Source organism: Physella acuta, unplaced genomic scaffold, assembly GCF_028476545.2.
Source record: "Physella acuta isolate Inbredline_101_S28 unplaced genomic scaffold, ASM2847654v3 ptg000117l, whole genome shotgun sequence".
Taxonomy (NCBI): domain Eukaryota; kingdom Metazoa; phylum Mollusca; class Gastropoda; family Physidae; genus Physella; species Physella acuta.
This window is the reverse complement of record NW_026731637.1, coordinates 187,501-197,686: the sequence shown is the minus strand read 5'-3', so window position 1 is coordinate 197,686 and position 10,186 is coordinate 187,501. Positions and strand designations below refer to the sequence as shown.

The 10,186-nt window shown below is 40.5% G+C and overlaps 1 protein-coding gene and 1 long non-coding RNA gene across 2 annotated transcripts; one reads left to right on the top strand and one right to left on the bottom strand.

The window, feature by feature from the left end:
- The first annotated feature begins 316 nt into the window (after positions 1-316).
- Positions 317-3,503, top strand: LOC131934775 (uncharacterized). Its single transcript, XR_009385837.1, has 2 exons — positions 317-482; positions 3,042-3,503. It is a non-coding gene; the product is annotated as an uncharacterized LOC131934775 (long non-coding RNA).
- Positions 3,504-7,497: 3,994 nt separating this feature from the next.
- On the bottom strand, positions 7,498-9,264 carry LOC131934741 (uncharacterized). The gene is made up of 2 exons (XM_059290850.1): positions 8,967-9,264; positions 7,498-7,747 (listed from the first exon to the last, which is right to left on the bottom strand). The coding sequence occupies exons 1-2, from the start codon at positions 9,250-9,252 to the stop codon at positions 7,506-7,508; spliced, it is 528 nt and encodes a 175-aa protein (XP_059146833.1). The 5' UTR covers positions 9,253-9,264; the 3' UTR covers positions 7,498-7,505.
- Positions 9,265-10,186: the final 922 nt, after the last annotated feature.

The window sequence follows — 10,186 nt, the reverse complement described above, 5'->3', positions numbered from 1 at the left end:
GTGTTACTGTTGTGCGCTTTTAAATCGGTATCGCAACACTCATCAAAAGAATAATCGATTACCTATTTCAGACAATTAAATTTAACACACAAAAAATAAAATAATCAGAGTAATAAAATTTTATAATAGCTTCACAAGCTTTCATTGTAAATGAAATTAGGCGCGAAAATACGCCCTCGCCTTCCCCACCTTGCACGTGGCTTTGGTCGACGCCTTTGATGTGGTGCCATTTCGTAAGACAAAGATTGACGAAACAATTAGCGCCGAAGTTTCCTGAAAAAGACTCTGGCGTCCATTGATCCTCAGCTCTCGTCTGCCCGCCATTGGCTGAACGTCTGCTTCTCCAACTTGCACCAGGGAATGCTGGGTAATTAGCCACACCCAACTTCCCCGGGGGTGAGGAGATTTTTGTCAGTTGAACATTGTCTGGAGATCTGAACACACGAGTTTTAACATTTCATCTTTTGATACAGATTCTAAAGGTGAGTGTTTACATTTTATTTGATTTTGTTTTTATCACAACATAGGGCAAAATGTTTCAAGTTCAGCATATACTGACTCTTTTGCCAAAGTTCAATACAAAATTTGCATCAAGATTTTTACACAAAATGTTTAGTGTTTGCAGATATCTAGCATAAAATGTTAAAAACTCAAATGAACATTGCACCAAAAGTTAAAAATTTTAACCGAATTAATTTTAATTATCTTTAGATTTTTTTTTAATCAAATCGAAGACCAGATGGCGAAATATCATTTGTCGTTGTGAACTTTAAACTTTAATACCATAAGCACCTAGAGCTAGAACAATCCTACTTTATAAACAAGAGAGCAAGTCGACAAGATTAAGATCTGATGTTACTCGGATTAGTGAAGACAGTTTAGTGAAGAGCTGCTCAAAGTAACAACACAACCAATGTCGTCTAGACCAATGTTTTCCTTTAAACAAAATAGGACGAAAGAGAGCAATACACCTTTAGATCACATAATGACTGCTAGGGGAAAATACATCAATTACACGAAAACAACAACAATTTCTGGGTTTAAAATTTATGTTTAATTAATTTCCAACGAATTTCCTAACGTACTGTTTTTAGCTAAAGAGTTCAAATTATTATTTGTGTGTTCTGGTAATAATTAACACTGCCAATGTTTAGTTTCTGTATTTTAAGTGTATGCTTCAAAAGTTTTTATATTGTTTTATTTCGATTTATAACTTTAGAAAGATCACTGTTCCTTCAACTATAAAAACATAATGTGTTTTATAATCAGTAATACATAAAATACATAAATAATTATATTATAAATTTATTTAGGATAATCTTTGATAAAATGAGGACAAAATGTGTATTTTTAATCTATGGTTTAGTTTTGTACAAGTTTGTGTAAAAATAAGAATGAAATTAATCCTTGTTGTAATCATAACATTTCTGTTTACTTCATCATTAAGTGACTGTTTGTGTTTAGTTTCGTATATATTGGTGTTAAAGTGAATCTATATTTAGCACCGCTTGTTATTATGGTTTTCTGAATGATTTTAATCAGCTGAACTGTGGATGATTGTTTTATTTAGTTTCGTACAAATTGATGTTGAAATGGGTTTACATTTAGCCTTCGCTAGTAATCATGGCGTCCTGGTTTGGTCTCGGCAGGAAGGTCCATGGTACCAGAACGAGGCCTGACGTCACGTGAGCGCGTGCCCGCCATGAAGTTCAAGGTGATCATCCTAGGCCTGCTGTTGTGCAGGGTCGCAGGTAACGAGGACTGCAAGGAGAACTGCCTGCGGCTCAACGCCCACTGCCCGACCCTGGAGGGGGACGGCTGGCCCGGGGCGTACGGGCCCAGCATGGCTCACATACCAGAGGACGATTGTTATCACAGCGTTAGGACCTGCTTCTACTCCTGCAACAACTGACGCAACAGTACATGATTCGGACACAGTGTTGGATCAGTTGTGATAGTGTGTGTTGGATTCGGATATTTTTTCGATAATTCTGGACTGGCCTATTGAGACTTGTCAACATTTGTTGAAGTTTGACACCTGTCTATATTTAATTTTGTTGACACAAGCAGAGTTGACTCTGAGAGTGATTGTGTCAATATTTTAGCTTGTCTGCCTGCTGTTTTACCTGATTTTAAACAAAATGTCTTTTGTCGTGTCTATATTTAAAAAAAAAACTGTCTATTTTCGAGTGTATATTAAAAAATATCTATTATAGTGTCAATGTTTTAAACAGGTTGTCTATTATCGTGTCTATATTTAAAAAAAATGTCTATTTTCGTGTCAATGTTTTAAACAGGTTGTCTATTATCGTGTCTATATTAAAAAAAAAGTCTATTTTCGTGTCAATGTTTAAAACAGATTGTCTGATATAGTGAGAATATTTTAACAACTTGTTTGTAATGAGCTGATTAATGTAACTAAGAAAATAAATTCCCGCGATGAAAGTTTGAATAGTCGGACCTATAGGAAAACAATCACCGGTATCGTCTTGTCATTTTACGACATAGATTGTTACAGGCGGTAAAGGGTTAAGGTTTTTGTTGGTGTAAAATGTTATCTTTTGAAGGTCACTGTAAAGTTTAACATTGAAGGTCACAGTCTAGAAATTCGACATTGAAGGTCACACTGTAAAAGATTAACGTTGAAGGTCACACTGTAAAATGATAACGTTGAAAGTCATTGTAAAAGGTTAACATTGAATGTCACACTGTAAAATGCTAACATTGAAGGTGAAACTGTAAAATGTTAACATAAAATGTCACACTGTAAAAGGGCAACGTCGAAGGTCACACTGTAAAATGTTAACGTTGTAGGTCACACTGTAAAATGTTAACATTGAAGGTAAATGTAAAAGGTTAACATTGAAAGTCAAACTGTAAAATATTAACATTGAAGTTCACACTCTAAAATGTTAACATTGAATGTCACACTGTAAAATGTTAACGTTGAAGGTCACACTGTAAAATGTTAACGTTGAAGGTCACACTATAAAAGGTTACATTGAAAGTCACACTGTAAAGGGTAAACTTTTCTTCTGAAGGTCAAGGTCAAGCCATGCTGCGTGTCCTGGTCCTGGGCTGTCTGCTGCTGACGGCCGGCCTGCACGAGACTGACGCCGAGTGTCTGGAAGACTGCAGGAAGGTCGAGGACTGCATGCTCATCACCGGCCTGCCCATGATGTTTGGTCCTCCCTTTGGCGCCAGGTGCATGCAGAAGATGCTGGACTGCCAGGAGAAATGTAAACACGGAAAAGATTAGAGAAAACAGCGAAATAAAGCGAACTCTTTATAGTTTTTTTTCGAAGTAAAAGACTTTAAGATAACTCTGTTCAGGTTTCCGAATTATCTTTGTTACCTCCCTTTAACTCTACCAAATTAATGGTTAAAAAGTAGAACAAATTATTATTTGTATTTTTGTATCGTGAAAATGAAATAAGAGTCAGTTGGTTAATAATCTAAATGTAAAGAGTTATTTATTTAAAAATAAAAAGTCTTTCATTCAACGTGTTTTCGTTAAATATTTTGCGTTTTTGTTTGTTAAACTTTGTATTTTTCAAACTCGTGGTGACACATTAAGCCGAATCCATACATTCAATACGTGATATTGATATAAAGTATCGTAAGCCTCAAACAAAAACCAAAGTATCGATATCATTAATTTATCACGTAGAAGATATGTATGTATGGCTAACGGATAAACATTATGCGGAGCTATTTTGTTATTTATTTTGTAATCTGGCCATTATAACCTCCTTGCCTATTGCCCAATATTTGCCGAGGTTCTGCCTTGACGTCTGAGTTGTAGAATTAGGCAATAGCTGCCATACAACATCAAGCCTAACATACATGGATAGCATACAAGTGAAACACTGATCAATAATATGCATGTTTTGTTTTATTAAATTAGTTCGAATTAACAATGCTTATAGAAAAAAAGTTATATATAAAAAAAAAAAAAACTTCACAATAATAAATATAAAAACCAAGTTTATGGGAACATTAATTAGAAATTGTGGAACATAATGATGCATGTAATAAAATTTACATAAAACGAGTTAATTAATCATTTTTGACAAGCTTAGTTAACCAAATCCATAATTAAAATTGATTAACTAAAGCTACAGAAATCAATGTGAGTTACTCGCACTGTATTAGACAGGGTTAACGAACCTGAAAAGAAGTTCCGGACGGTGTATTGATACAAGTGAAGAACTTGCGTGAGCCGAACATGTCTCTCCACTAGAAATATAGGGCGTGTATTTATAGTCTAGCTAGCTTACTATGATACGCCATATTAAATTGAACAGATAATAATGATTATAAAAGATTAAACTCTCATTGAAATCCAAAATAGCAGATATTATAGTTACCAGAACAGCATTAATTTTTTTTTTATAGAAAGTACAGAGTCAACAAATGTTTTCAATCAACGCGTAAGATAAACAAAGTATAGTTGAAAGAATGTTTTCAGAGTGAGTGGGCAGTGTTTCTTTGGGGCATCTCTCAGATGGAAGGGAGACAATGCAGGTCCGTCTACTCTTCCTCCCACCCTGACAAAATAGAAAAAAAAATACTTTAGCAAGTGTCGACCTTTCAGGAAGTTAAGAGTGCCCCTACCCCCATCTCCGGAGAAAATATCTGAAAGAAACCCCGCGGGTGGGGTAGCCAGGGTAATCATGACACGGCCAGTCGAAGTAGAAGTCACTGTCAGTACTGGTGTCAATGCTGCCTGTGTCAGGGCTGGCTAAAGGTTAAAACAATAGGTCAGATAGAGACAGGTGGTTAGGTGAGCACAGGAACAATAGATGATGTGTGGGTGACCACAGCATCAATAGATGAGGTGTGGGTGACCACATCATCAATAGATGAGGTGTGGGTGACCACATCATCAACAGATGAGGTGTGGGTGACCACAGCATCAACAGATGAGGTGTGGGTGACCACAGCATCAATAGATGAGGTGTGGGTGACCACAGCATCAATAGATGAGGTGTGGGTGACCACATCATCAACAGATGAGGTGTGGGTGAATAGCATAACACAAACCCCACAATAACATCACGGTAGGGATCAAGGTCATATAACATCACTTGAAGGTGAAGGTCACAACAATGTGCCTCATGAGGGATAAGGTAAAGGTCGCAATATTCAGTCGCTATTTCAACCCACTGTAATGTTGGTGTCACGACAATATAATCTCTATCATTGTCTCAAAGTGGATCACACAATCCTGACACATTGCCACCTTACACAATCTTGACACCTTGGCACCTAACACAATCCTGACACCTTGCCACCTAACACAATCCTGACACCTTGCCACCTAACACAATCCTGACACCTTGGCATCTAACACAATCCTGACACCTTGCCACCTAACACAATCCTGACACCTTGGCATCTAACACAATCCTGACACCTTGGCATCTAACACAATCCTGACACCTTGCCACCTAACACAATCCTGACACCTTGCCACCTAACACAATCCTGACACCTTGCCACCTAACACAATCCTGCCACCTAACACAATCCTGCCACCTAACACAATCCTGATACCTTGCCACCTAACACAATCCTGACACCTTGCCACCTAACACAATCCTGACACCTTGCCACCTAACACAATCCTGACACCTTGCCACCTAACACAATCCTGACACCTTGCCACCTAACACAATCCTGATACCCTGGCACCTAACACAATCCTGACACCTTGCCACCTAACACAATCCTGACACCTTGCCACCTAACACAATCCTGACACCTTGCCACCTAACACAATCCTGACACCTTGCCACCTAACACAATCCTGACACCCTGGCACCTAACACAATCCTGGCACCTAACACAATCCTGACACCTTGCCACCTAACACAATCCTGACACCTTGCCACCTAACACAATCCTGACACCTTGGCATCTAACACAATCCTGACACCTTGCCACCTAACACAATCCTGATACCTTGCCACCTAATACAATCCTGACACCTTGGCATCTAACACAATCCTGACACCTTGCCACCTAACACAATCCTGACACCTTGCCACCTAACACAATCCTGACACCTTGGCACCTAACACAATCCTGACACCGTGGCATCTAACACAATCCTGACACCTTGCCACCTAACACAATCCTGACACCTTGCCACCTAACACAATCCTGACACCCTGGCACCTAACACAATCCTGGCACCTAACACAATCCTGACACCTTGCCACCTAACACAATCCTGACACCTTGCCACCTAACACAATCCTGACACCTTGGCATCTAACACAATCCTGACACCTTGCCACCTAACACAATCCTGATACCTTGCCACCTAACACAATCCTGACACCTTGGCATCTAACACAATCCTGACACCTTGCCACCTAACACAATCCTGACACCTTGCCACCTAACACAATCCTGACACCTTGCCACCTAACACAATCCTGACACCTTGCCACCTAACACAATCCTGATACCCTGGCACCTAACGCTATAGAATCTGTTCCAACACTATCCCAACCACCGCCCCCCACCCGTTTCCTGTGGCTCTTCCGGCAACTTTCCCCACACCCACCGAATCAATCTATTTTTACGATCAATTTGGCAGTTGTCAAGATCTCAAAAAGCCTCCCGTCAAGAGAATCAATAGCCATTAAAAAAAATAAAATATCAAAACTTTTTTTTCTCTCACAATTAGAGCCGCCATTTTCCCTGGCAAATATGACGTCATTCGGCCGTTATGCGATTCCTCGGTCGGGCTGAAACAATTGCATCTACGCGGCTTCTTATTGAGCTCACTTCCGGCCAGGTCACGCTTGGGTGAGTTCACTGGATCGATACCCACCACGTGACACAAAGTAAACAATCGCGGCAGGAGAAATGAAAAAAAAAGCAGCCAAGTCAGGCGTATGAGATGAGGCCAGTGAAAAAAATAAATAAATTTGACAAGTTTATTAAAAAGTTGACGCGAGGTTTTGACGGCCAGACGAAATGTGTAAGGGAATGTGGGTCATTTTTCGTTAGACGTCTTTAATGTGTAAGGGAATGTGGGTCATTTTCTGTCGGAATTGTGTCGGAATGTGTGTCAATTCCTGTCGGACAGTCGTAAATATGTATCAAATTTGTATCTTACACTTATGTAAGCATCAGAAGAAGCAAACAAAGGATTGTTAAAAAAAAAACTTTGAAAAAACGTTTGAAGCCAAGTCTCAAATTTAGTTGTTCACGTGGTTCATGACGTCACTCCTCTGTACACTATTTACACATCACTAGAACAGAAGTTCGTCCAATCAGAAATGTACACGTTTTGTAAACATCCGGGTCACGAGAGTATCACGTGATCTTGACTAACACCACGTATTCACAGACTTCTAGGATATTGTCTTCATTTAAATGTAAATTCCAAACAAATTTTCACTTTTAAATTCTTTGGATAGACATTCATATACACAACATCATTAATTAACATAATCAACCCTCATTATCTGTGGGAGGGGGGTGTGTCAGGAGAAGACGAGCGGTTCCGGCGTTGGACACTCGGACTTCCGGTCCATCTCCTGCACCTCGTCCTCGTCGTATGAGATGGAGGTGAGGGTGTGGAAGGCGTGGATGGCCACCCGGTTGACCCGGTGCTCCTGCTCCTGTTTCCTGTCCGGCATGTACTTGAAGAAGTTCTCCAGCGCCGCCTCCTCCTCCAGTTCTTTCTTCTCCGTCTTCAGGTAGCGGACAATCATGACCATCACACCTGGGGAGGGAGGTGGTCGAGTTAAGGCAGGTAACACCTAGTTAAAGAGCATTGTTTTTGAGTCAACTGAAAAGTGCCGAGTTCGAACCCCCGGGCAAATAAGGCTCGATAGTTCATACAACTAGCCTACCCATCTAGGAGGGAAAACTCCAAAAATCAATTAACCAGCCACGTTGTTTGTTTTTTGAAGAACAAAGGCTATGGATGCAAATTTAGAAAAATAAAACAGGCTGAAGTCTTACAAAAACTCCGGACATAATCGATGCTATCACAAACTGCTGGCAGGCACTGGTGGTGGCACTGCATGCATTCTTTATGTGCTGTTTACAATACTCTCTCTAATCTGTTGGCAAGCAGTCGATAACAACCCGGTGACAGCCTGTGAGAGAATCCCAGACACCAACCCGCCGAGTGACAAACCCAGATACCAACATGTCTAGTGACAACCCCAGATACCAACCCGTTGAGTGACAACCCCAGACACCAACCCTTCTAGAGACAGCCCCAGACACCAACTCGTCTTGTGACAACCCCAGTGACAACCTCTAACACAAACCCTTCTAGTGACAAATCCTGAAAACAACCCGTTTATTGACAACGTTAGACACCAGCCCTTCTAGTGAAAACCCGACACCAACCCTTCTAGTGACAACCCCAGACGCTAACCTTTCTAGTGACAACCCCAGACACCAACCCTTTTAGTGACAACCCCAGGACCAACCCGTTTATTGACTACCTTAGACATCAACACTTCCAGTGACAACCCCAGACACCAACCCTTTTAGTGACAACCCCAGGACCAACCCGTTTATTGACTACCTTAGACATCAACACTTCCAGTGACAACCCCATACACTAACCTTTCTAGTGACAACCCCAGACACCAACCCATCCAGAGACAACCCCAGACACCAACCCTTCTAGAGACAACCCCAGACACCAACCCTTCTAGTGACAACCCCAGACACCAACCCTTCTAGTGACAACCCCAGACACCAACCATTCTAGTGACAACCCCGGAAACCAACCCGTCTAGAGACAACCCAGACACCAACCCTTCTACTGACAACCCCAGGACCAACCGTTTATTGACTACCTTAGACACCAACACTTCCAGTGACAACCCCATAACCAACCCGTCTTCTGACAACCCCAGACACCAACCCGTCTTCTGACAACCCTAGACACCAACCCTTCTACTGACAACCCCATAACCAACCTGTCGAGTAGAAGACCAAGACAACCACAATGTACACCAGAGCACCAAAATCCGACTCGGCGTCCGTGTTTTCTCTCCGGGCTTTCCCGCTGTGCCTGACCTCTTTCTGGACGCTGTTGATGACCTTGACACAGCTGGGCAGCAGGGCTGTCATCAGCTGGACAGGCTGGGCTGTCGTCAGGTTCATGACATCACCGGCTGCTAGGTTGGTCAGGTTCATGACATGGCCGGCTGCTAGGTTGGTCAGGTTCATGACATTGCTGAGTCCTAGATCCGTCAGGTTCATGTCATGGCTGTCGCAGGGTCTACTGGCTGGAGAAATATAAATATACAATATTAAAATATTGAAATGGAATGGCTGTAGGAAGGTCTATTGGTTGGAGAAATAAATAAACCGAGAGTGATCTCCCCTAAAATTTCTGGAATATTCTTACAGGAAACAACAGGGGATGGCAACTCGGGATAAACACACAGACATACGGACAAGATTGCAAAACTATGTTTTTCCGACTCAGTGAGCTGTAAAACGTCGAGATTTGCAAAAATCTGGATTTTTTTTTTTGCACGATTACAAGAGAAAGTAAAAATAAAACACTAAAATATTTAAATGGAATGCTTCTAGCTGTAGCAAACAGCTATATAAAACAAAACATTGAGAATATGTTTATGGCATGGTTTTAGAAAGAGTCATCAGCTACTACTATAACAACAAACCATTAAAATACTTACCTTATTTCTAAAAAAATAGTACATGTATAAAGATTTTATAATAAAAATAACAAGTTTTTAAAAGCACTAAATATAAAAGAAACGTTTACATCCCTAAAATAGTAAAGTAGTTCACTAAAAGTAATGTTAGAAACTGAATTTTAACCGTTATTTCACATTTTTAAGAGACTGTTTTTGTATATTATTGTAATTTGAATTGATTAATATGTTACACGTTAACACAGCAAAGAAAATATTTTAGAAATAAATCGATGTTTTAAAAAACCAGGAACTGAAATATTAATGGGGAGGGGTGGGGGGAGGTGTTTAGGTTGATGTATCACGTCGTTTTGGGGTGGGAGGGTTTGGCGATTTTTGTGACGATGTGTGACGACGGGGAGGGGGAGGTGACAAAAACCTTTTTAAAAATGGTTTATGGATGGCCCCAAAGTTTAGTCGCTAAAAAGTTTCACAAGATTTCTGACATTGTATTCTGTCTATTTCAGACTGAA